This window comes from Giraffa tippelskirchi, chromosome 14 (assembly GCF_054371585.1).
Source record: "Giraffa tippelskirchi isolate mGirTip1 chromosome 14, T2T-mGirTip1v1.2.pri, whole genome shotgun sequence".
Classification (NCBI taxonomy): Eukaryota; Metazoa; Chordata; class Mammalia; order Artiodactyla; family Giraffidae; genus Giraffa; species Giraffa tippelskirchi.
The window spans coordinates 9,009,743-9,036,162 of record NC_137288.1 but is presented as its reverse complement, the minus strand read 5'-3'; the positions used below and the strand labels follow the sequence as shown (position 1 = coordinate 9,036,162).

The 26,420-nt window shown below is 54.6% G+C and overlaps 2 protein-coding genes and 1 long non-coding RNA gene across 3 annotated transcripts in view; 2 read left to right on the top strand and 1 right to left on the bottom strand.

Annotated features, from left to right (window-relative positions):
• The window catches only part of LOC145534148 (uncharacterized), a 770,273-nt gene that overhangs the window by 333,739 nt on the left and 410,114 nt on the right, over positions 1 to 26,420 (bottom strand). The window contains exons 53-56 of the long non-coding RNA XR_014074274.1: positions 23,803 to 23,914; positions 16,157 to 16,268; positions 8,510 to 8,621; positions 863 to 974 (exon numbers count right to left, since the gene is read on the bottom strand). This is a non-coding gene — a long non-coding RNA (uncharacterized LOC145534148). The remainder of the gene's footprint in view (positions 1 to 862; positions 975 to 8,509; positions 8,622 to 16,156; positions 16,269 to 23,802; positions 23,915 to 26,420) is intronic.
• On the top strand, positions 4,674 to 6,478 carry LOC145534095 (uncharacterized). Its single transcript, XM_081561462.1, has 3 exons — positions 4,674 to 4,859; positions 5,259 to 5,571; positions 5,825 to 6,478. The coding sequence occupies exons 1-3, from the start codon at positions 4,725 to 4,727 to the stop codon at positions 6,451 to 6,453; spliced, it is 1,077 nt and encodes a 358-aa protein (XP_081417588.1). The 5' UTR covers positions 4,674 to 4,724; the 3' UTR covers positions 6,454 to 6,478.
• Positions 19,127 to 21,770, top strand: LOC145533953 (uncharacterized). Its single transcript, XM_081561305.1, has 3 exons — positions 19,127 to 20,152; positions 20,552 to 20,864; positions 21,118 to 21,770. The coding sequence occupies exons 1-3, from the start codon at positions 19,916 to 19,918 to the stop codon at positions 21,744 to 21,746; spliced, it is 1,179 nt and encodes a 392-aa protein (XP_081417431.1). The 5' UTR covers positions 19,127 to 19,915; the 3' UTR covers positions 21,747 to 21,770.

The window sequence follows — 26,420 nt, the reverse complement described above, 5'->3', positions numbered from 1 at the left end:
TGCAGCCAGGTGGGCCACGCTGCTCCAAAGGAGCTCACAAGCTGAGTTTCAAGGGAGGTATAGAGAGGACAGGGATGGCTACAACGTACTGCAAACTGAGTGAGGGTCCCCACAATCCTCAGCAAAGGTCTGTGGTGTGCAAGTGGGGAGTAGAGGGCCCCCAAGTTCCAAAGGAAGGGAGGTAGTCGGGAGCTAAAGCCCTTGGCCGCTGTGGTAGTAGCTGCAGATGGCAGCTCGTCCACAGTGCACTTCGAATGAGGTCATATGAGCGGGACTCTGGAAATGGCTCCGAAATCGGGAGAAAGGGGTCAGGGTATGTGGGAATCCGGCGGGGGTGGGGGGTGGATGAAGGAAGGTGTCCCTCCTCTCTCCAGTGCAATTTGGTTTGGTGAGTCTCAAAGCTACCAGATGGCACTTCCCAAGTCAGGCCCCCGCAGGAATCAGGGTGGGCTGCGTGCCTCGGCCCCTGCCACAGGGACAAGCCACACCAGTGGCCTCCCTGAGCTCCAATGGCCGGATCTGGGGGTTCTGTCTGGGTGCACACCTCCTTGCTGTGGCCAAGTTCCCCCCTTCTCTGAGCACCAGCTTCATCCTCTCGAATGAGGACATCGATTGCTACCTTGGCACGTTACTCTCTTCATCCTGTGAAGACTCATTAGGCTTATCCTACAATTACTAGCTGGCCCGAAGAGATATCTCCTGAATCCAGATTAAGCTGGAGTCTCCCAGGCTCATCTGGCATGTCTTCCCTGAAGTCTGCCAAAACCCACACCCTTGCATTTCCAGGGACTCCCCTTAGCCAGCTGGGCAGAAAACCCAGCATGGTTCAAACAAGCTGACAGACAAGCGGGAGAGGACTCACGGGCAGACGGCTTCCCTCAGGTCTCGGGTGGAGCTCTGGGACCACAGCAGCAACGGGCCATCCCAGGCCCTGGGCTCAGCAGCGCCCTCATTCTCAGGCCGGCGGCTCTGCCCTGAGGGGAGCAGGAAGGTCACCAACTGCCGCAGGCGGGCCTCACGCCCCTCCCACTGCTGGAGCCTGACCTCCCCCGGCCCCACCCCTTCCCCTACCCCAGCAGGACGACAGCTCGTCTTCCCCTGGCTTCCAACGGGAGGCCCGGCCCTGGGCCCCGATTGGGCACTGCCCCAGCCCGGAGCCAATCACAGTGGCCAGGGAGGTGGAACGCACCGATTGGCCAGGGCCAGGTCATGTGACCATACTCCCCAGGAAACTCAAATATTACCAAGGTTCCCTAAGAAACCAATGAACAGAATTATCCAGTAAAGGCAAACCGTGCTTTTTAATGAGGCCAATGTCACAGAAAAAAAAAAAAAATGCTTCACAATGAACTGCTCAAGGAAGCTACTAAATAAACTTTCAGAAAAGTTTAGTAGTTTTTTTTTTTTTAATAGGGTGACGGAGAGCTATACCTTTCCCGTCTATGTGAATTTAGGTTTAAACTAGATTTCCCTTGGCTATTATATAAGACAAAAAAACCCACATCCCCCCCTTTCACTCCCCCCCACCCCCAAAAAGTGTTTTAATCTATAGAATTTTTGTGTCCTCAGTTGTGTCTGATTCGCGGCAACTCACGAACTCTACACAGCCAGGCTCTTCCGTCCATGGAATTCAGGGCAATTTTTTCTGTCCCAGTAAATGCCCACCCTGGGTGATCCAAAGGCAAGGGCTCAGAGGCTCCTGAGAGACTAACTCCTTTCAGCTGAGCACAGAGCTGGCTCCTCACTGGGATGCCTGTGGCCTGGGGCTCCCTGAGGGGAGAGCAGCACTCGCCCCACCGTGTGGTCACTGCTGGAAGTGCAGGCTGCTCCTCACTCCCCCTTGACAGTGTCCCTGAGGGCAGAACAGTGTGAATCGAATCAAGGTGGAAATGCAAACTCCAATGCAACCAAACTCCCCACAAGGTCTCTAAAACCACTCAGGAACAGGGAATTGGAAACTGCAGGGGATGACAGGAATGGAGATGGAGACTTGACACCTTACACCGAGTTCACTTCCAGTTATCCCTAGACAAACTTTCCATGAAAACTTGTCACAAATCTCGAAGAACAATGAGCAGAAACCGGACACGTGCTTTGAGTCTTCACACACAAAACTAAAAGCCAGTCCACAAAAAAAAAAAAAAAAAACCCAGAGAATACAGTGGACTTTGCAAAATCAAAGATATCTACTGTGGGAAAGACCTCACGACAAAAGCAAAAGACAGGTCATACATCGCGAGACGAATGAGTGGAAACACAAAGCTTATCAAGGATGTGTCTCCAAACAGACAAAGAACACCAACACAACAAGCCTGTGAAAACTAGGGAAAGGTCTGAAGGGACACCAGACTGAGGAAGACACACACAGAGGATCCCGGATGATGTCCAGCACTGAGGGCCTGAAGAAACAACAGTCTAGTTGCACCCCCTCAGGCCTGTGTGACCGTGGATGAGGCCTCTGTTTCCCGGTGGCTCTGAGAGATGGACAGGGAGGAAGGGGAAGAGAAGTCACTTGCATTTCTAATACTCACAGCAAAGTCTTCCAACGAGAAGGGAATTATCACCCCCACTGACAATGCCATTCACTGAAGTGATACCCACCAGTCCATCTAACCCAGAAGGGAAGGATGGACCTGTTCTCACAAAACGGCGAGAGATGGAAGAAGGAAGATCAAGCCCACACCAATCACTGGAAAGAGAAGCTGTGCTCAGGGCTTGAAAGAATTCCTATTGGGAAAATGATGTCACAGCCCCACAAGGCAATCCACAGCTTCGATGCTATTCCTCCCAAAATGCCAATGCATTTTCGCACCGAACAAAGAATTGCAAAAGGGGTACGGAGACAGAAAAGAGCCTAAACTGTCAATACAATCCGACGAAAAAGCCCCGATACGGACATCCAAGGTTGTGTGAAAGGAAATTAGACGACCAAACTAGGATCCTCAGGAGAGCATCGGAGAAGGCAATGGCGACCCACTCCAGTACTCTTGCCTGGAAAACGTCCTGGACGGAGGAGCCTGGTAGGCTGCAGGCCATGGGGTCACGCAGAGTCAGACACGACTGAAGTGACTTAGCTGCAGCAGCAGCAGCAGGACAGTATGCTATTGGGAATACAACAACACACACAGATCCAGATCGATGGAATAAAGTGGAGGGTCCAGAAACAAACCCCAGCATCCATGGTCAACTCATCTCTGACACAGAAGGGGAGAATATCCAAATGGGAACAAGAAAGCCTCTTCAATCAATGTCCATGGGAAAACCAGACAGCTACATCTGAAGAACGCTATTGGTTTTGATCTCATACCACCTCAATATAGGGGGAAAACCTCACCCTAAAGACTGATGTCATGAGATAGCTAGAAAGAAGCGTAGGTCAAAGGCTCCTTAACATCAGAGTCTCCTTGCCATTTGCTGGGCGGAGGTCGAAATGGGTCTCTTCAAGTAAGGCAAAGAGGTACACGGAGTACACCCATGGGTTTCCATCCAATGGAACCTCTTCACAACAGAGAAGCTAAGCATTCACAAATGCAAAAGATAGGAAACAGAACATGAGAGACTCCTTGCAAGTGGTGTATCTGAGAAGGGGTTCATATGGAAAGAGACGAAGAATGCACAGCACTCAGATTCCAAGAAACAACACCACCACCACCCTTGACCCTTCCCCCATGACCAACTCCGACCTAAAGCCTTTCTCTCCCTCTAACCTATCCCTAAAACATAACCCTCATCTAATCATATACATGTGCATCCCTAGCATCCATCCATCCACACACGAGAGAGAAAGAGGAAGACACAGACGGAACTGAGAAAGGAAAAGAGAGGGACACAGCCAGAGAGAGACACGGAACCAAAGAGAGGAAAGGAGTCGACGGTCCAGACTTTTCCTCAATCTGCCTCGAAGGTAGAAGCAATGACAGCGCCCTTCCACCCCAGAAGGGGGAAAAGGACGGAAGGTTTGGAGAGGAAAAGACAAGAACGCAGGGAGCCATTAGAAGCTCAGCCACCCGCAGAAGCCGAGCTGGGACACTTGAACAGAATCTCAATGGAAACAGAGGAGCAGAAAGTTGGCTACTCTTTTCTATAAGAGAGGGAGACCTTCGAGTCTTCCTTTCGGTCCTCCAACTTGGATGCGGGGTCTCAAAACAGTCAGGAGGGGGAGTGCCTTTTCCTGGGTACCACGGCACATCCAGGCCTCGTTCTGCCCCATTCTGTGCTGTGTCAGCCCTGGATGGAATCTTTCTTTCTGAAGTCTCAGCGCACAAGCTCCACGTGATATCGGCCCCAGGTGGAAAGGCATGGAGCTGCTCGTAGGCCGACAGACCTAGGAAGCAGATGGGAGAATGACCACCACTCTGCAGATGGAGAGACTGGGGCAACCCTGAGGGGCATATGCTTGTCCAGGGCCACACCACTTATGAGAAGAAGGAGCCTGGTCTGAGAGCAGTGGGGTCCTCGGAGCTCAGGCCCTGGCTGAACCCAGGCCTCCCCAGGGCTGTGGGCTGGGCTGTGTGGGTGTCACTGTGCCTGCACATGGCCTAAGGGGGGTGGTCGAGCAGTCAGAAACCCAGAGATTCCCTTGGGAAGTTTTGGGGAAGGGACCTCAGCACGAACCCCAGGAGATGATGTCACCTGCCGGCAACAGAACCCAACAGAACCCGCAGCCCGGGTATCCAGGCCTCCAGAGCGGAGAGGAGCCCCCAGCCAGTTCACTGGCTGCCAGGATGTTCTGCTGTTTGCCCCTGCCCAGAGGCCGGGGCCTCAGGAGTGCTCACAGGCAGTGTGCGCGGGCACCCTGTCGACGTTGGCTCAGGACACCCCCGAGAGGCCTCTGGCCCTTTGCCCGGAGAAACAGAAAGGTAACACGGGGAGCCCCAGGACGGACCAGGCCGCCTCTCCCATGCCACCCAGAAACACCGGGTCCTTTGCCTGTGTGTGTGGATGCGGGTTTCTTGGGGTGTGTCTCCCTCAAGGAAGCCCAGGCGGATGTGGGGTCAGAAGCCTGCGGACAAGTTGTGTCCACACCCCAGGGGAGAGCAGGCTGGGCGGGATGGGGAGAGTGCGGGCAGCGGCGGCCGCCCAGGCGGACCTCACACCCTCAGGTGGGTCTCTTTCCTCCCGGGTGGGGATCTGAGCAGACACACGTCTCTGACCCTTCTGGGAAGAGAAGTTCGAGCAGGCAGAAGCAGCGGCTCCACTGCCCAGGCCCAGCTCGGAAAACTCCTAGCATGGCTGGCTGACGGTCACTGTCGTTGCAGAGCTTCCCACGTGATGAGGCCGAGGACGGGGACACCCCATCCACCTCCCGGAGGGAGGGGTCGGAGCACCACCCCCCCGCCCGTGAGGCCCAGTGCAGGCTCCAGGTGAGCGTGCCCACGGAGGCATCAGCCCCACCGGGGGAGAAGAGGAGGCGGGGAAGGCCTGCTGCCGAGACACCGCCCAGGATACACCCGGCGGCCCAGTCTGAGGCTGCCACGGAGCTCAGCACACCCGGCTCCGACCCAGAGTCCCGAGAACCCCGGCCTCTGAGGCAGCAGGAGGACCTGGAGCCCAGCACGCCAGAGCACAGAGGTGAGGACGCTGGGGCTGGTGCACGGGAGTGTGTGGGGAGGGGGTGCTGAGCTACACAGGGACGAGTCCCCGAAAGCTGCTGCTGGGCCTGCAGCAAGCGCTGGCCTCACACCCCCCCGCCCCCCATCTTGCACACTTCAGTCCCAAAAGACATCCGACGCTGGGTATTCTTTGGGAATCTCTTGGAAGCTTTCTGTCCCGGGAGACGCACATGCCAAGGCTGGCCTGTGGGCAAACTTTGCTTCTCCCCCAGCTCTAGCACTGGCCTCCAACTGGAACCAGGCTCCGCTTCCCAGACCTGTCCCTACAGAGGTGCTGGCTCCAGGTGCAGGACCCAGGGATCCACCGAGGGCAGATGGAGAACCGAGACTTGCCCTCGCAGAGACACCAGGCCAGCTGGGTACTGGCCAGCACACCGGGCAGATCGGATCTCCATGCCTGCAGGACCCCCAGCCCCAGGCACTGATGTCCCACCCCCTCAGCCAGAACCTCCACCTCCACGTGCACCTCTACCTGCTCGGGCTCTGGCAGGAGAACCCGAGGCAGAGGAGGAGTCACCGCCTCGGCAGGGAGAGCCTGCCCTGGCTCCCGCGCAACACCCAGACGCCCACGATGACTCACCCACCCCTGCAGGGAGAACGAGCCCCCGCTCTGGACAGACACCCAGAGCCCTTGCCGGAAACACCACGTCCAGGGGAGCGGTCGGCTCTGCAGCCTCCATCCCCGTCTGCTCACCGTGGACGCTGGCAACTCGGTCTGCCCCCAGGGGACATGGAGTTCCTTTCCCCTGAACTGCTTTGCATTTGGTTTGTTTCCACCTTTCTGGTGATGTTTTATTTTTTGTATGGTTTCCTGTACTTTTGTTGGTTAAGTTGGGATTAGTAAACTTTTTCATCATTGTTGCAATTTGGGAACACTGTTGTGTAACTCTGGTGATACTGTGTTACCATCACCACTTTGTAGTTTCAGACCCGTTTGATCTTTATGCCCCACCCCCCAACAAAGCCTGGATTCAAGGCAAGCACGCCCTGTTCATCCCTTCCCCCGATCCTGAACACAATTTCATCCTTTCTTTGTGCATTCCTTCCTATATTCTTGGTGTCCCCAATCAATGACTCTCAGTGAAATGACTGAAGGAGTGTTTTTTGGACTCTCCAACTACTGTAAGACTCCATTGGAGAGTTCTCATTTGTATGTCATTTGAACTAGCCTTTGATATCTGAAAGGACGGTGTACGTCCTTTCAAGATACCATGTGCCAAACGAAGCCCTTTTGGCAACTGCCATCATTATCTCCAGGCAGGCATTGCTGTGTCAAGGGTGACATCTCAGCCAGAAGGCAGAGGCTGAGCTCGTCTTGTTGCACCAGCTCCCAAAAGAAGCCAAGAAAGGGAGCTGGAACAACAAACCACCCCAACACCCAGGAAAGCGTTCTTCATGACAGAAGGCTAGAAAATGACCCAACATCCTTGTGGCCCAGAACCCCTCTAGAAAATCACTGTTCCATAAAAAAGAGAAACACATGGGAAGTTCCAAGGAGAGGCAATGCCCATGGCCCGTGTACTTGAGAGACGGCCTGACCGCTCCGGGGAAGACACGCACCGACGGAACCCCTTGGGAAACAGCAGTGATAGTCCTCACCGTCGTAAGGGTTTCCTCTGGGGACAACCTGCCCGGGGCACCACACGAGGGAGCAGACCGGCTTCTCTTCCTCTGCCCCCACACCATTCACTCATGAAGGCAGCTCAGGTGTTCTCATGCCCTGCCTGCCTGCCTGCCTGGCTCATCCGTGAGCTGTGACCACCTACAGGGCAGGACTCCACCTTCTCCTCTCTGTGTACCGTGAATCTGCACACAGTGGGCTTGCAGAACCTTAGGAGACTTGAGCCATTCCCACTCGAGCCAGAACCCTCCCCAGGAAGGAAAACAGCTGTGGAGTCATTTTGGCCCCAGCACTGGTTCGAAAGCCTGGCGCCTCCTACAGCCTCTACGGTGTGAAGAGGGAGGTCCCTTCTGACAGAGCTTTCCGGGTCTCAGATCTAAGCTGTTGTTTCACTGTCAGCTGTGTCTCTTCCGTTGCAGCCAGGTGGGCCACGCTGCTCCAAAGGAGCTCACAAGCTGAGTTTCAAGGGAGGTATAGAGAGGACAGGGATGGCTACAACGTACTGCAAACTGAGTGAGGGTCCCCACAATCCTCAGCAAAGGTCTGTGGTGTGCAAGTGGGGAGTAGAGGGCCCCCAAGTTCCAAAGGAAGGGAGGTAGTCGGGAGCTAAAGCCCTTGGCCGCTGTGGTAGTAGCTGCAGATGGCAGCTCGTCCACAGTGCACTTCGAATGAGGTCATATGAGCGGGACTCTGGAAATGGCTCTGAAATCGGGAGAAAGGGGTCAGGGTATGTGGGAATCCGGCGGGGGTGGGGGGTGGATGAAGGAAGGTGTCCCTCCTCTCTCCAGTGCAATTTGGTTTGGTGAGTCTCAAAGCTACCAGATGGCACTTCCCAAGTCAGGCCCCCGCAGGAATCAGGGTGGGCTGCGTGCCTCGGCCCCTGCCACAGGGACAAGCCACACCAGTGGCCTCCCTGAGCTCCAATGGCCGGATCTGGGGGTTCTGTCTGGGTGCACACCTCCTTGCTGTGGCCAAGTTCCCCCCTTCTCTGAGCACCAGCTTCATCCTCTCGAATGAGGACATCGATTGCTACCTTGGCACGTTACTCTCTTCATCCTGTGAAGACTCATTAGGCTTATCCTACAATTACTAGCTGGCCCGAAGAGATATCTCCTGAATCCAGATTAAGCTGGAGTCTCCCAGGCTCATCTGGCATGTCTTCCCTGAAGTCTGCCAAAACCCACACCCTTGCATTTCCAGGGACTCCCCTTAGCCAGCTGGGCAGAAAACCCAGCATGGTTCAAACAAGCTGACAGACAAGCGGGAGAGGACTCACGGGCAGACGGCTTCCCTCAGGTCTCGGGTGGAGCTCTGGGACCACAGCAGCAACGGGCCATCCCAGGCCCTGGGCTCAGCAGCGCCCTCATTCTCAGGCCGGCGGCTCTGCCCTGAGGGGAGCAGGAAGGTCACCAACTGCCGCAGGCGGGCCTCACGCCCCTCCCACTGCTGGAGCCTGACCTCCCCCGGCCCCACCCCTTCCCCTACCCCAGCAGGACGACAGCTCGTCTTCCCCTGGCTTCCAACGGGAGGCCCGGCCCTGGGCCCCGATTGGGCACTGCCCCAGCCCGGAGCCAATCACAGTGGCCAGGGAGGTGGAACGCACCGATTGGCCAGGGCCAGGTCATGTGACCATACTCCCCAGGAAACTCAAATATTACCAAGGTTCCCTAAGAAACCAATGAACAGAATTATCCAGTAAAGGCAAACCGTGCTTTTTAATGAGGCCAATGTCACAGAAAAAAAAAAAAAAATGCTTCACAATGAACTGCTCAAGGAAGCTACTAAATAAACTTTCAGAAAAGTTTAGTAGTTTTTTTTTTTTTAATAGGGTGACGGAGAGCTATACCTTTCCCGTCTATGTGAATTTAGGTTTAAACTAGATTTCCCTTGGCTATTATATAAGACAAAAAAACCCACATCCCCCCCTTTCACTCCCCCCCACCCCCAAAAAGTGTTTTAATCTATAGAATTTTTGTGTCCTCAGTTGTGTCTGATTCGCGGCAACTCACGAACTCTACACAGCCAGGCTCTTCCGTCCATGGAATTCAGGGCAATTTTTTCTGTCCCAGTAAATGCCCACCCTGGGTGATCCAAAGGCAAGGGCTCAGAGGCTCCTGAGAGACTAACTCCTTTCAGCTGAGCACAGAGCTGGCTCCTCACTGGGATGCCTGTGGCCTGGGGCTCCCTGAGGGGAGAGCAGCACTCGCCCCACCGTGTGGTCACTGCTGGAAGTGCAGGCTGCTCCTCACTCCCCCTTGACAGTGTCCCTGAGGGCAGAACAGTGTGAATCGAATCAAGGTGGAAATGCAAACTCCAATGCAACCAAACTCCCCACAAGGTCTCTAAAACCACTCAGGAACAGGGAATTGGAAACTGCAGGGGATGACAGGAATGGAGATGGAGACTTGACACCTTACACCGAGTTCACTTCCAGTTATCCCTAGACAAACTTTCCATGAAAACTTGTCACAAATCTCGAAGAACAATGAGCAGAAACCGGACACGTGCTTTGAGTCTTCACACACAAAACTAAAAGCCAGTCCACAAAAAAAAAAAAAAAAAACCCAGAGAATACAGTGGACTTTGCAAAATCAAAGATATCTACTGTGGGAAAGACCTCACGACAAAAGCAAAAGACAGGTCATACATCGCGAGACGAATGAGTGGAAACACAAAGCTTATCAAGGATGTGTCTCCAAACAGACAAAGAACACCAACACAACAAGCCTGTGAAAACTAGGGAAAGGTCTGAAGGGACACCAGACTGAGGAAGACACACACAGAGGATCCCGGATGATGTCCAGCACTGAGGGCCTGAAGAAACAACAGTCTAGTTGCACCCCCTCAGGCCTGTGTGACCGTGGATGAGGCCTCTGTTTCCCGGTGGCTCTGAGAGATGGACAGGGAGGAAGGGGAAGAGAAGTCACTTGCATTTCTAATACTCACAGCAAAGTCTTCCAACGAGAAGGGAATTATCACCCCCACTGACAATGCCATTCACTGAAGTGATACCCACCAGTCCATCTAACCCAGAAGGGAAGGATGGACCTGTTCTCACAAAACGGCGAGAGATGGAAGAAGGAAGATCAAGCCCACACCAATCACTGGAAAGAGAAGCTGTGCTCAGGGCTTGAAAGAATTCCTATTGGGAAAATGATGTCACAGCCCCACAAGGCAATCCACAGCTTCGATGCTATTCCTCCCAAAATGCCAATGCATTTTCGCACCGAACAAAGAATTGCAAAAGGGGTACGGAGACAGAAAAGAGCCTAAACTGTCAATACAATCCGACGAAAAAGCCCCGATACGGACATCCAAGGTTGTGTGAAAGGAAATTAGACGACCAAACTAGGATCCTCAGGAGAGCATCGGAGAAGGCAATGGCGACCCACTCCAGTACTCTTGCCTGGAAAACGTCCTGGACGGAGGAGCCTGGTAGGCTGCAGGCCATGGGGTCACGCAGAGTCAGACACGACTGAAGTGACTTAGCTGCAGCAGCAGCAGCAGGACAGTATGCTATTGGGAATACAACAACACACACAGATCCAGATCGATGGAATAAAGTGGAGGGTCCAGAAACAAACCCCAGCATCCATGGTCAACTCATCTCTGACACAGAAGGGGAGAATATCCAAATGGGAACAAGAAAGCCTCTTCAATCAATGTCCATGGGAAAACCAGACAGCTACATCTGAAGAACGCTATTGGTTTTGATCTCATACCACCTCAATATAGGGGGAAAACCTCACCCTAAAGACTGATGTCATGAGATAGCTAGAAAGAAGCGTAGGTCAAAGGCTCCTTAACATCAGAGTCTCCTTGCCATTTGCTGGGCGGAGGTCGAAATGGGTCTCTTCAAGTAAGGCAAAGAGGTACACGGAGTACACCCATGGGTTTCCATCCAATGGAACCTCTTCACAACAGAGAAGCTAAGCATTCACAAATGCAAAAGATAGGAAACAGAACATGAGAGACTCCTTGCAAGTGGTGTATCTGAGAAGGGGTTCATATGGAAAGAGACGAAGAATGCACAGCACTCAGATTCCAAGAAACAACACCACCACCACCCTTGACCCTTCCCCCATGACCAACTCCGACCTAAAGCCTTTCTCTCCCTCTAACCTATCCCTAAAACATAACCCTCATCTAATCATATACATGTGCATCCCTAGCATCCATCCATCCACACACGAGAGAGAAAGAGGAAGACACAGACGGAACTGAGAAAGGAAAAGAGAGGGACACAGCCAGAGAGAGACACGGAACCAAAGAGAGGAAAGGAGTCGACGGTCCAGACTTTTCCTCAATCTGCCTCGAAGGTAGAAGCAATGACAGCGCCCTTCCACCCCAGAAGGGGGAAAAGGACGGAAGGTTTGGAGAGGAAAAGACAAGAACGCAGGGAGCCATTAGAAGCTCAGCCACCCGCAGAAGCCGAGCTGGGACACTTGAACAGAATCTCAATGGAAACAGAGGAGCAGAAAGTTGGCTACTCTTTTCTATAAGAGAGGGAGACCTTCGAGTCTTCCTTTCGGTCCTCCAACTTGGATGCGGGGTCTCAAAACAGTCAGGAGGGGGAGTGCCTTTTCCTGGGTACCACGGCACATCCAGGCCTCGTTCTGCCCCATTCTGTGCTGTGTCAGCCCTGGATGGAATCTTTCTTTCTGAAGTCTCAGCGCACAAGCTCCACGTGATATCGGCCCCAGGTGGAAAGGCATGGAGCTGCTCGTAGGCCGACAGACCTAGGAAGCAGATGGGAGAATGACCACCACTCTGCAGATGGAGAGACTGGGGCAACCCTGAGGGGCATATGCTTGTCCAGGGCCACACCACTTATGAGAAGAAGGAGCCTGGTCTGAGAGCAGTGGGGTCCTCGGAGCTCAGGCCCTGGCTGAACCCAGGCCTCCCCAGGGCTGTGGGCTGGGCTGTGTGGGTGTCACTGTGCCTGCACATGGCCTAAGGGGGGTGGTCGAGCAGTCAGAAACCCAGAGATTCCCTTGGGAAGTTTTGGGGAAGGGACCTCAGCACGAACCCCAGGAGATGATGTCACCTGCCGGCAACAGAACCCAACAGAACCCGCAGCCCGGGTATCCAGGCCTCCAGAGCGGAGAGGAGCCCCCAGCCAGTTCACTGGCTGCCAGGATGTTCTGCTGTTTGCCCCTGCCCAGAGGCCGGGGCCTCAGGAGTGCTCACAGGCAGTGTGCGCGGGCACCCTGTCGACGTTGGCTCAGGACACCCCCGAGAGGCCTCTGGCCCTTTGCCCGGAGAAACAGAAAGGTAACACGGGGAGCCCCAGGACGGACCAGGCCGCCTCTCCCATGCCACCCGGAAACACCGGGTCCTTTGCCTGTGTGTGTGGATGCGGGTTTCTTGGGGTGTGTCTCCCTCAAGGAAGCCCAGGCGGATGTGGGGTCAGAAGCCTGCGGACAAGTTGTGTCCACACCCCAGGGGAGAGCAGGCTGGGCGGGATGGGGAGAGTGCGGGCAGCGGCGGCCGCCCAGGCGGACCTCACACCCTCAGGTGGGTCTCTTTCCTCCCGGGTGGGGATCTGAGCAGACACACGTCTCTGACCCTTCTGGGAAGAGAAGTTCGAGCAGGCAGAAGCAGCGGCTCCACTGCCCAGGCCCAGCTCGGAAAACTCCTAGCATGGCTGGCTGACGGTCACTGTCGTTGCAGAGCTTCCCACGTGATGAGGCCGAGGACGGGGACACCCCATCCACCTCCCGGAGGGAGGGGTCGGAGCACCCCCCCCCGCCCGTGAGGCCCAGTGCAGGCTCCAGGTGAGCGTGCCCACGGAGGCATCAGCCCCACCGGGGGAGAAGCGGAGGCGGGGAAGGCCTGCTGCCGAGACACCGCCCAGGATACACCCGGCGGCCCAGTCTGAGGCTGCCACGGAGCTCAGCACACCCGGCTCCGACCCAGAGTCCCGAGAACCCCGGCCTCTGAGGCAGCAGGAGGACCTGGAGCCCAGCACGCCAGAGCACAGAGGTGAGGACGCTGGGGCTGGTGCACGGGAGTGTGTGGGGAGGGGGTGCTGAGCTACACAGGGACGAGTCCCCGAAAGCTGCTGCTGGGCCTGCAGCAAGCGCTGGCCTCACACCCCCCCGCCCCCCATCTTGCACACTTCAGTCCCAAAAGACATCCGACGCTGGGTATTCTTTGGGAATCTCTTGGAAGCTTTCTGTCCCGGGAGACGCACATGCCAAGGCTGGCCTGTGGGCAAACTTTGCTTCTCCCCCAGCTCTAGCACTGGCCTCCAACTGGAACCAGGCTCCGCTTCCCAGACCTGTCCCTACAGAGGTGCTGGCTCCAGGTGCAGGACCCAGGGATCCACCGAGGGCAGATGGAGAACCGAGACTTGCCCTCGCAGAGACACCAGGCCAGCTGGGTACTGGCCAGCACACCGGGCAGATCGGATCTCCATGCCTGCAGGACCCCCAGCCCCAGGCACTGATGTCCCACCCCCTCAGCCAGAACCTCCACCTCCACGTGCACCTCTACCTGCTCGGGCTCTGGCAGGAGAACCCGAGGCAGAGGAGGAGTCACCGCCTCGGCAGGGAGAGCCTGCCCTGGCTCCCGCGCAACACCCAGACGCCCACGATGACTCACCCACCCCTGCAGGGAGAACGAGCCCCCGCTCTGGACAGACACCCAGAGCCCTTGCCGGAAACACCACGTCCAGGGGAGCGGTCGGCTCTGCAGCCTCCATCCCCGTCTGCTCACCGTGGACGCTGGCAACTCGGTCTGCCCCCAGGGGACATGGAGTTCCTTTCCCCTGAACTGCTTTGCATTTGGTTTGTTTCCACCTTTCTGGTGATGTTTTATTTTTTGTATGGTTTCCTGTACTTTTGTTGGTTAAGTTGGGATTAGTAAACTTTTTCATCATTGTTGCAATTTGGGAACACTGTTGTGTAACTCTGGTGATACTGTGTTACCATCACCACTTTGTAGTTTCAGACCCGTTTGATCTTTATGCCCCACCCCCCAACAAAGCCTGGATTCAAGGCAAGCACGCCCTGTTCATCCCTTCCCCCGATCCTGAACACAATTTCATCCTTTCTTTGTGCATTCCTTCCTATATTCTTGGTGTCCCCAATCAATGACTCTCAGTGAAATGACTGAAGGAGTGTTTTTTGGACTCTCCAACTACTGTAAGACTCCATTGGAGAGTTCTCATTTGTATGTCATTTGAACTAGCCTTTGATATCTGAAAGGACGGTGTACGTCCTTTCAAGATACCATGTGCCAAACGAAGCCCTTTTGGCAACTGCCATCATTATCTCCAGGCAGGCATTGCTGTGTCAAGGGTGACATCTCAGCCAGAAGGCAGAGGCTGAGCTCGTCTTGTTGCACCAGCTCCCAAAAGAAGCCAAGAAAGGGAGCTGGAACAACAAACCACCCCAACACCCAGGAAAGCGTTCTTCGTGACAGAAGGCTAGAAAATGACCCAACATCCTTGTGGCCCAGAACCCCTCTAGAAAATCACTGTTCCATAAAAAAGAGAAACACATGGGAAGTTCCAAGGAGAGGCAATGCCCATGGCCCGTGTACTTGAGAGATGGCCTGACCGCTCCGGGGAAGACACGCACCGACGGAACCCCTTGGGAAACAGCAGTGATAGTCCTCACCGTCGTAAGGGTTTCCTCTGGGGACAACCTGCCTGGGGCACCACACGAGGGAGCAGACCGGCTTCTCTTCCTCTGCCCCCACACCATTCACTCATGAAGGCAGCTCAGGTGTTCTCATGCCCTGCCTGCCTGCCTGCCTGGCTCATCCGTGAGCTGTGACCACCTACAGGGCAGGACTCCACCTTCTCCTCTCTGTGTACCGTGAATCTGCACACAGTGGGCTTGCAGAACCTTAGGAGACTTGAGCCATTCCCACTCGAGCCAGAACCCTCCCCAGGAAGGAAAACAGCTGTGGAGTCATTTTGGCCCCAGCACTGGTTCGAAAGCCTGGCGCCTCCTACAGCCTCTACGGTGTGAAGAGGGAGGTCCCTTCTGACAGAGCTTTCCGGGTCTCAGATCTAAGCTGTTGTTTCACTGTCAGCTGTGTCTCTTCCGTTGCAGCCAGGTGGGCCACGCTGCTCCAAAGGAGCTCACAAGCTGAGTTTCAAGGGAGGTATAGAGAGGACAGGGATGGCTACAACGTACTGCAAACTGAGTGAGGGTCCCCACAATCCTCAGCAAAGGTCTGTGGTGTGCAAGTGGGGAGTAGAGGGCCCCCAAGTTCCAAAGGAAGGGAGGTAGTCGGGAGCTAAAGCCCTTGGCCGCTGTGGTAGTAGCTGCAGATGGCAGCTCGTCCACAGTGCACTTCGAATGAGGTCATATGAGCGGGACTCTGGAAATGGCTCCGAAATCGGGAGAAAGGGGTCAGGGTATGTGGGAATCCGGCGGGGGTGGGGGGTGGATGAAGGAAGGTGTCCCTCCTCTCTCCAGTGCAATTTGGTTTGGTGAGTCTCAAAGCTACCAGATGGCACTTCCCAAGTCAGGCCCCCGCAGGAATCAGGGTGGGCTGCGTGCCTCGGCCCCTGCCACAGGGACAAGCCACACCAGTGGCCTCCCTGAGCTCCAATGGCCGGATCTGGGGGTTCTGTCTGGGTGCACACCTCCTTGCTGTGGCCAAGTTCCCCCCTTCTCTGAGCACCAGCTTCATCCTCTCGAATGAGGACATCGATTGCTACCTTGGCACGTTACTCTCTTCATCCTGTGAAGACTCATTAGGCTTATCCTACAATTACTAGCTGGCCCGAAGAGATATCTCCTGAATCCAGATTAAGCTGGAGTCTCCCAGGCTCATCTGGCATGTCTTCCCTGAAGTCTGCCAAAACCCACACCCTTGCATTTCCAGGGACTCCCCTTAGCCAGCTGGGCAGAAAACCCAGCATGGTTCAAACAAGCTGACAGACAAGCGGGAGAGGACTCACGGGCAGACGGCTTCCCTCAGGTCTCGGGTGGAGCTCTGGGACCACAGCAGCAACGGGCCATCCCAGGCCCTGGGCTCAGCAGCGCCCTCATTCTCAGGCCGGCGGCTCTGCCCTGAGGGGAGCAGGAAGGTCACCAACTGCCGCAGGCGGGCCTCACGCCCCTCCCACTGCTGGAGCCTGACCTCCCCCGGCCCCACCCCTTCCCCTACCCCAGCAGGACGACAGCTCGTCTTCCCCTGGCTTCCAACGGGAGGCCCGGCCCTGGGCCCCGATTGGGCACTGCCCCAGCCCGGAGCCAATCACAGTGGCCAGGGAGGTGGAACGCACCGATTGGCCAGGGCCAGGTCATGTGACCATACTCCCCAGGAAACTCAAATATTACCAAGGTTCCCTAAGAAACCAATGAACAGAATTATCCAGTAAAGGCAAACCGTGCTTTTTAATGAGGCCAATGTCACAGAAAAAAAAAAAAAATGCTTCACAATGAACTGCTCAAGGAAGCTACTAAATAAACTTTCAGAAAAGTTTAGTAGTTTTTTTTTTTTTAATAGGGTGACGGAGAGCTATACCTTTCCCGTCTATGTGAATTTAGGTTTAAACTAGATTTCCCTTGGCTATTATATAAGACAAAAAAACCCACATCCCCCCCTTTCACTCCCCCCCACCCCCAAAAAGTGTTTTAATCTATAGAATTTTTGTGTCCTCAGTTGTGTCTGATTCGCGGCAACTCACGAACTCTACACAGCCAGGCTCTTCCGTCCATGGAATTCAGGGCAATTTTTTCTGTCCCAGTAAATGCCCACCCTGGGTGATCCAAAGGCAAGGGCTCAGAGGCTCCTGAGAGACTAACTCCTTTCAGCTGAGCACAGAGCTGGCTCCTCACTGGGATGCCTGTGGCCTGGGGCTCCCTGAGGGGAGAGCAGCACTCGCCCCACCGTGTGGTCACTGCTGGAAGTGCAGGCTGCTCCTCACTCCCCCTTGACAGTGTCCCTGAGGGCAGAACAGTGTGAATCGAATCAAGGTGGAAATGCAAACTCCAATGCAACCAAACTCCCCACAAGGTCTCTAAAACCACTCAGGAACAGGGAATTGGAAACTGCAGGGGATGACAGGAATGGAGATGGAGACTTGACACCTTACACCGAGTTCACTTCCAGTTATCCCTAGACAAACTTTCCATGAAAACTTGTCACAAATCTCGAAGAACAATGAGCAGAAACCGGACACGTGCTTTGAGTCTTCACACACAAAACTAAAAGCCAGTCCACAAAAAAAAAAAAAAAAACCCAGAGAATACAGTGGACTTTGCAAAATCAAAGATATCTACTGTGGGAAAGACCTCACGACAAAAGCAAAAGACAGGTCATACATCGCGAGACGAATGAGTGGAAACACAAAGCTTATCAAGGATGTGTCTCCAAACAGACAAAGAACACCAACACAACAAGCCTGTGAAAACTAGGGAAAGGTCTGAAGGGACACCAGACTGAGGAAGACACACACAGAGGATCCCGGATGATGTCCAGCACTGAGGGCCTGAAGAAACAACAGTCTAGTTGCACCCCCTCAGGCCTGTGTGACCGTGGATGAGGCCTCTGTTTCCCGGTGGCTCTGAGAGATGGACAGGGAGGAAGGGGAAGAGAAGTCACTTGCATTTCTAATACTCACAGCAAAGTCTTCCAACGAGAAGGGAATTATCACCCCCACTGACAATGCCATTCACTGAAGTGATACCCACCAGTCCATCTAACCCAGAAGGGAAGGATGGACCTGTTCTCACAAAACGGCGAGAGATGGAAGAAGGAAGATCAAGCCCACACCAATCACTGGAAAGAGAAGCTGTGCTCAGGGCTTGAAAGAATTCCTATTGGGAAAATGATGTCACAGCCCCACAAGGCAATCCACAGCTTCGATGCTATTCCTCCCAAAATGCCAATGCATTTTCGCACCGAACAAAGAATTGCAAAAGGGGTACGGAGACAGAAAAGAGCCTAAACTGTCAATACAATCCGACGAAAAAGCCCCGATACGGACATCCAAGGTTGTGTGAAAGGAAATTAGACGACCAAACTAGGATCCTCAGGAGAGCATCGGAGAAGGCAATGGCGACCCACTCCAGTACTCTTGCCTGGAAAACGTCCTGGACGGAGGAGCCTGGTAGGCTGCAGGCCATGGGGTCACGCAGAGTCAGACACGACTGAAGTGACTTAGCTGCAGCAGCAGCAGCAGGACAGTATGCTATTGGGAATACAACAACACACACAGATCCAGATCGATGGAATAAAGTGGAGGGTCCAGAAACAAACCCCAGCATCCATGGTCAACTCATCTCTGACACAGAAGGGGAGAATATCCAAATGGGAACAAGAAAGCCTCTTCAATCAATGTCCATGGGAAAACCAGACAGCTACATCTGAAGAACGCTATTGGTTTTGATCTCATACCACCTCAATATAGGGGGAAAACCTCACCCTAAAGACTGATGTCATGAGATAGCTAGAAAGAAGCGTAGGTCAAAGGCTCCTTAACATCAGAGTCTCCTTGCCATTTGCTGGGCGGAGGTCGAAATGGGTCTCTTCAAGTAAGGCAAAGAGGTACACGGAGTACACCCATGGGTTTCCATCCAATGGAACCTCTTCACAACAGAGAAGCTAAGCATTCACAAATGCAAAAGATAGGAAACAGAACATGAGAGACTCCTTGCAAGTGGTGTATCTGAGAAGGGGTTCATATGGAAAGAGACGAAGAATGCACAGCACTCAGATTCCAAGAAACAACACCACCACCACCCTTGACCCTTCCCCCATGACCAACTCCGACCTAAAGCCTTTCTCTCCCTCTAACCTATCCCTAAAACATAACCCTCATCTAATCATATACATGTGCATCCCTAGCATCCATCCATCCACACACGAGAGAGAAAGAGGAAGACACAGACGGAACTGAGAAAGGAAAAGAGAGGGACACAGCCAGAGAGAGACACGGAACCAAAGAGAGGAAAGGAGTCGACGGTCCAGACTTTTCCTCAATCTGCCTCGAAGGTAGAAGCAATGACAGCGCCCTTCCACCCCAGAAGGGGGAAAAGGACGGAAGGTTTGGAGAGGAAAAGACAAGAACGCAGGGAGCCATTAGAAGCTCAGCCACCCGCAGAAGCCGAGCTGGGACACTTGAACAGAATCTCAATGGAAACAGAGGAGCAGAAAGTTGGCTACTCTTTTCTATAAGAGAGGGAGACCTTCGAGTCTTCCTTTCGGTCCTCCAACTTGGATGCGGGGTCTCAAAACAGTCAGGAGGGGGAGTGCCTTTTCCTGGGTACCACGGCACATCCAGGCCTCGTTCTGCCCCATTCTGTGCTGTGTCAGCCCTGGATGGAATCTTTCTTTCTGAAGTCTCAGCGCACAAGCTCCACGTGATATCGGCCCCAGGTGGAAAGGCATGGAGCTGCTCGTAGGCCGACAGACCTAGGAAGCAGATGGGAGAATGACCACCACTCTGCAGATGGAGAGACTGGGGCAACCCTGAGGGGCATATGCTTGTCCAGGGCCACACCACTTATGAGAAGAAGGAGCCTGGTCTGAGAGCAGTGGGGTCCTCGGAGCTCAGGCCCTGGCTGAACCCAGGCCTCCCCAGGGCTGTGGGCTGGGCTGTGTGGGTGTCACTGTGCCTGCACATGGCCTAAGGGGGGTGGTCGAGCAGTCAGAAACCCAGAGATTCCCTTGGGAAGTTTTGGGGAAGGGACCTCAGCACGAACCCCAGGAGATGATGTCACCTGCCGGCAACAGAACCCAACAGAACCCGCAGCCCGGGTATCCAGGCCTCCAGAGCGGAGAGGAGCCCCCAGCCAGTTCACTGGCTGCCAGGATGTTCTGCTGTTTGCCCCTGCCCAGAGGCCGGGGCCTCAGGAGTGCTCACAGGCAGTGTGCGCGGGCACCCTGTCGACGTTGGCTCAGGACACCCCCGAGAGGCCTCTGGCCCTTTGCCCGGAGAAACAGAAAGGTAACACGGGGAGCCCCAGGACGGACCAGGCCGCCTCTCCCATGCCACCCGGAAACACCGGGTCCTTTGCCTGTGTGTGTGGATGCGGGTTTCTTGGGGTGTGTCTCCCTCAAGGAAGCCCAGGCGGATGTGGGGTCAGAAGCCTGCGGACAAGTTGTGTCCACACCCCAGGGGAGAGCAGGCTGGGCGGGATGGGGAGAGTGCGGGCAGCGGCGGCCGCCCAGGCGGACCTCACACCCTCAGGTGGGTCTCTTTCCTCCCGGGTGGGGATCTGAGCAGACACACGTCTCTGACCCTTCTGGGAAGAGAAGTTCGAGCAGGCAGAAGCAGCGGCTCCACTGCCCAGGCCCAGCTCGGAAAACTCCTAGCATGGCTGGCTGACGGTCACTGTCGTTGCAGAGCTTCCCACGTGATGAGGCCGAGGACGGGGACACCCCATCCACCTCCCGGAGGGAGGGGTCGGAGCACCACCCCCCCGCCCGTGAGGCCCAGTGCAGGCTCCAGGTGAGCGTGCCCACGGAGGCATCAGCCCCACCGGGGGAGAAGCGGAGGCGGGGAAGGCCTGCTGCCGAGACACCGCCCAGGATACACCCGGCGGCCCAGTCTGAGGCTGCCACGGAGCTCAGCACACCCGGCTCCGACCCAGAGTCCCGAGAACCCCGGCCTCTGAGGCAGCAGGAGGACCTGGAGCCCAGCACGCCAGAGCACAGAGGTGAGGACGCTGGGGCTGGTGCACGGGAGTGTGTGGGGAGGGGGTGCTGAGCTACACAGGGACGAGTCCCCGAAAGCTGCTGCTGGGCCTGCAGCAAGCGCTGGCCTCACACCCCCCCGCCCCCCATCTTGCACACTTCAGTCCCAAAAGACATCCGACGCTGGGTATTCTTTGGGAATCTCTTGGAAGCTTTCTGTCCCGGGAGACGCACATGCCAAGGCTGGCCTGTGGGCAAACTTTGCTTCTCCCCCAGCTCTAGCACTGGCCTCCAACTGGAACCAGGCTCCGCTTCCCAGACCTGTCCCTACAGAGGTGCTGGCTCCAGGTGCAGGACCCAGGGATCCACCGAGGGCAGATGGAGAACCGAGACTTGCCCTCGCAGAGACACCAGGCCAGCTGGGTACTGGCCAGCACACCGGGCAGATCGGATCTCCATGCCTGCAGGACCCCCAGCCCCAGGCACTGATGTCCCACCCCCTCAGCCAGAACCTCCACCTCCACGTGCACCTCTACCTGCTCGGGCTCTGGCAGGAGAACCCGAGGCAGAGGAGGAGTCACCGCCTCGGCAGGGAGAGCCTGCCCTGGCTCCCGCGCAACACCCAGACGCCCACGATGACTCACCCACCCCTGCAGGGAGAACGAGCCCCCGCTCTGGACAGACACCCAGAGCCCTTGCCGGAAACACCACGTCCAGGGGAGCGGTCGGCTCTGCAGCCTCCATCCCCGTCTGCTCACCGTGGACGCTGGCAACTCGGTCTGCCCCCAGGGGACATGGAGTTCCTTTCCCCTGAACTGCTTTGCATTTGGTTTGTTTCCACCTTTCTGGTGATGTTTTATTTTTTGTATGGTTTCCTGTACTTTTGTTGGTTAAGTTGGGATTAGTAAACTTTTTCATCATTGTTGCAATTTGGGAACACTGTTGTGTAACTCTGGTGATACTGTGTTACCATCACCACTTTGTAGTTTCAGACCCGTTTGATCTTTATGCCCCACCCCCCAACAAAGCCTGGATTCAAGGCAAGCACGCCCTGTTCATCCCTTCCCCCGATCCTGAACACAATTTCATCCTTTCTTTGTGCATTCCTTCCTATATTCTTGGTGTCCCCAATCAATGACTCTCAGTGAAATGACTGAAGGAGTGTTTTTTGGACTCTCCAACTACTGTAAGACTCCATTGGAGAGTTCTCATTTGTATGTCATTTGAACTAGCCTTTGATATCTGAAAGGACGGTGTACGTCCTTTCAAGATACCATGTGCCAAACGAAGCCCTTTTGGCAACTGCCATCATTATCTCCAGGCAGGCATTGCTGTGTCAAGGGTGACATCTCAGCCAGAAGGCAGAGGCTGAGCTCGTCTTGTTGCACCAGCTCCCAAAAGAAGCCAAGAAAGGGAGCTGGAACAACAAACCACCCCAACACCCAGGAAAGCGTTCTTCATGACAGAAGGCTAGAAAATGACCCAACATCCTTGTGGCCCAGAACCCCTCTAGAAAATCACTGTTCCATAAAAAAGAGAAACACATGGGAAGTTCCAAGGAGAGGCAATGCCCATGGCCCGTGTACTTGAGAGACGGCCTGACCGCTCCGGGGAAGACACGCACCGACGGAACCCCTTGGGAAACAGCAGTGATAGTCCTCACCGTCGTAAGGGTTTCCTCTGGGGACAACCTGCCTGGGGCACCACACGAGGGAGCAGACCGGCTTCTCTTCCTCTGCCCCCACACCATTCACTCATGAAGGCAGCTCAGGTGTTCTCATGCCCTGCCTGCCTGCCTGCCTGGCTCATCCGTGAGCTGTGACCACCTACAGGGCAGGACTCCACCTTCTCCTCTCTGTGTACCGTGAATCTGCACACAGTGGGCTTGCAGAACCTTAGGAGACTTGAGCCATTCCCACTCGAGCCAGAACCCTCCCCAGGAAGGAAAACAGCTGTGGAGTCATTTTGGCCCCAGCACTGGTTCGAAAGCCTGGCGCCTCCTACAGCCTCTACGGTGTGAAGAGGGAGGTCCCTTCTGACAGAGCTTTCCGGGTCTCAGATCTAAGCTGTTGTTTCACTGTCAGCTGTGTCTCTTCCGTTGCAGCCAGGTGGGCCACGCTGCTCCAAAGGAGCTCACAAGCTGAGTTTCAAGGGAGGTATAGAGAGGACAGGGATGGCTACAACGTACTGCAAACTGAGTGAGGGTCCCCACAATCCTCAGCAAAGGTCTGTGGTGTGCAAGTGGGGAGTAGAGGGCCCCCAAGTTCCAAAGGAAGGGAGGTAGTCGGGAGCTAAAGCCCTTGGCCGCTGTGGTAGTAGCTGCAGATGGCAGCTCGTCCACAGTGCACTTCGAATGAGGTCATATGAGCGGGACTCTGGAAATGGCTCCGAAATCGGGAGAAAGGGGTCAGGGTATGTGGGAATCCGGCGGGGGTGGGGGGTGGATGAAGGAAGGTGTCCCTCCTCTCTCCAGTGCAATTTGGTTTGGTGAGTCTCAAAGCTACCAGATGGCACTTCCCAAGTCAGGCCCCCGCAGGAATCAGGGTGGGCTGCGTGCCTCGGCCCCTGCCACAGGGACAAGCCACACCAGTGGCCTCCCTGAGCTCCAATGGCCGGATCTGGGGGTTCTGTCTGGGTGCACACCTCCTTGCTGTGGCCAAGTTCCCCCCTTCTCTGAGCACCAGCTTCATCCTCTCGAATGAGGACATCGATTGCTACCTTGGCACGTTACTCTCTTCATCCTGTGAAGACTCATTAGGCTTATCCTACAATTACTAGCTGGCCCGAAGAGATATCTCCTGAATCCAGATTAAGCTGGAGTCTCCCAGGCTCATCTGGCATGTCTTCCCTGAAGTCTGCCAAAACCCACACCCTTGCATTTCCAGGGACTCCCCTTAGCCAGCTGGGCAGAAAACCCAGCATGGTTCAAACAAGCTGACAGACAAGCGGGAGAGGACTCACGGGCAGACGGCTTCCCTCAGGTCTCGGGTGGAGCTCTGGGACCACAGCAGCAACGGGCCATCCCAGGCCCTGGGCTCAGCAGCGCCCTCATTCTCAGGCCGGCGGCTCTGCCCTGAGGGGAGCAGGAAGGTCACCAACTGCCGCAGGCGGGCCTCACGCCCCTCCCACTGCTGGAGCCTGACCTCCCCCGGCCCCACCCCTTCCCCTACCCCAGCAGGACGACAGCTCGTCTTCCCCTGGCTTCCAACGGGAGGCCCGGCCCTGGGCCCCGATTGGGCACTGCCCCAGCCCGGAGCCAATCACAGTGGCCAGGGAGGTGGAACGCACCGATTGGCCAGGGCCAGGTCATGTGACCATACTCCCCAGGAAACTCAAATATTACCAAGGTTCCCTAAGAAACCAATGAACAGAATTATCCAGTAAAGGCAAACCGTGCTTTTTAATGAGGCCAATGTCACAGAAAAAAAAAAAAATGCTTCACAATGAACTGCTCAAGGAAGCTACTAAATAAACTTTCAGAAAAGTTTAGTAGTTTTTTTTTTTTTAATAGGGTGACGGAGAGCTATACCTTTCCCGTCTATGTGAATTTAGGTTTAAACTAGATTTCCCTTGGCTATTATATAAGACAAAAAAACCCACATCCCCCCCTTTCACTCCCCCCCACCCCCAAAAAGTGTTTTAATCTATAGAATTTTTGTGTCCTCAGTTGTGTCTGATTCGCGGCAACTCACGAACTCTACACAGCCAGGCTCTTCCGTCCATGGAATTCAGGGCAATTTTTTCTGTCCCAGTAAATGCCCACCCTGGGTGATCCAAAGGCAAGGGCTCAGAGGCTCCTGAGAGACTAACTCCTTTCAGCTGAGCACAGAGCTGGCTCCTCACTGGGATGCCTGTGGCCTGGGGCTCCCTGAGGGGAGAGCAGCACTCGCCCCACCGTGTGGTCACTGCTGGAAGTGCAGGCTGCTCCTCACTCCCCCTTGACAGTGTCCCTGAGGGCAGAACAGTGTGAATCGAATCAAGGTGGAAATGCAAACTCCAATGCAACCAAACTCCCCACAAGGTCTCTAAAACCACTCAGGAACAGGGAATTGGAAACTGCAGGGGATGACAGGAATGGAGATGGAGACTTGACACCTTACACCGAGTTCACTTCCAGTTATCCCTAGACAAACTTTCCATGAAAACTTGTCACAAATCTCGAAGAACAATGAGCAGAAACCGGACACGTGCTTTGAGTCTTCACACACAAAACTAAAAGCCAGTCCACAAAAAAAAAAAAAAAAACCCAGAGAATACAGTGGACTTTGCAAAATCAAAGATATCTACTGTGGGAAAGACCTCACGACAAAAGCAAAAGACAGGTCATACATCGCGAGACGAATGAGTGGAAACACAAAGCTTATCAAGGATGTGTCTCCAAACAGACAAAGAACACCAACACAACAAGCCTGTGAAAACTAGGGAAAGGTCTGAAGGGACACCAGACTGAGGAAGACACACACAGAGGATCCCGGATGATGTCCAGCACTGAGGGCCTGAAGAAACAACAGTCTAGTTGCACCCCCTCAGGCCTGTGTGACCGTGGATGAGGCCTCTGTTTCCCGGTGGCTCTGAGAGATGGACAGGGAGGAAGGGGAAGAGAAGTCACTTGCATTTCTAATACTCACAGCAAAGTCTTCCAACGAGAAGGGAATTATCACCCCCACTGACAATGCCATTCACTGAAGTGATACCCACCAGTCCATCTAACCCAGAAGGGAAGGATGGACCTGTTCTCACAAAACGGCGAGAGATGGAAGAAGGAAGATCAAGCCCACACCAATCACTGGAAAGAGAAGCTGTGCTCAGGGCTTGAAAGAATTCCTATTGGGAAAATGATGTCACAGCCCCACAAGGCAATCCACAGCTTCGATGCTATTCCTCCCAAAATGCCAATGCATTTTCGCACCGAACAAAGAATTGCAAAAGGGGTACGGAGACAGAAAAGAGCCTAAACTGTCAATACAATCCGACGAAAAAGCCCCGATACGGACATCCAAGGTTGTGTGAAAGGAAATTAGACGACCAAACTAGGATCCTCAGGAGAGCATCGGAGAAGGCAATGGCGACCCACTCCAGTACTCTTGCCTGGAAAACGTCCTGGACGGAGGAGCCTGGTAGGCTGCAGGCCATGGGGTCACGCAGAGTCAGACACGACTGAAGTGACTTAGCTGCAGCAGCAGCAGCAGGACAGTATGCTATTGGGAATACAACAACACACACAGATCCAGATCGATGGAATAAAGTGGAGGGTCCAGAAACAAACCCCAGCATCCATGGTCAACTCATCTCTGACACAGAAGGGGAGAATATCCAAATGGGAACAAGAAAGCCTCTTCAATCAATGTCCATGGGAAAACCAGACAGCTACATCTGAAGAACGCTATTGGTTTTGATCTCATACCACCTCAATATAGGGGGAAAACCTCACCCTAAAGACTGATGTCATGAGATAGCTAGAAAGAAGCGTAGGTCAAAGGCTCCTTAACATCAGAGTCTCCTTGCCATTTGCTGGGCGGAGGTCGAAATGGGTCTCTTCAAGTAAGGCAAAGAGGTACACGGAGTACACCCATGGGTTT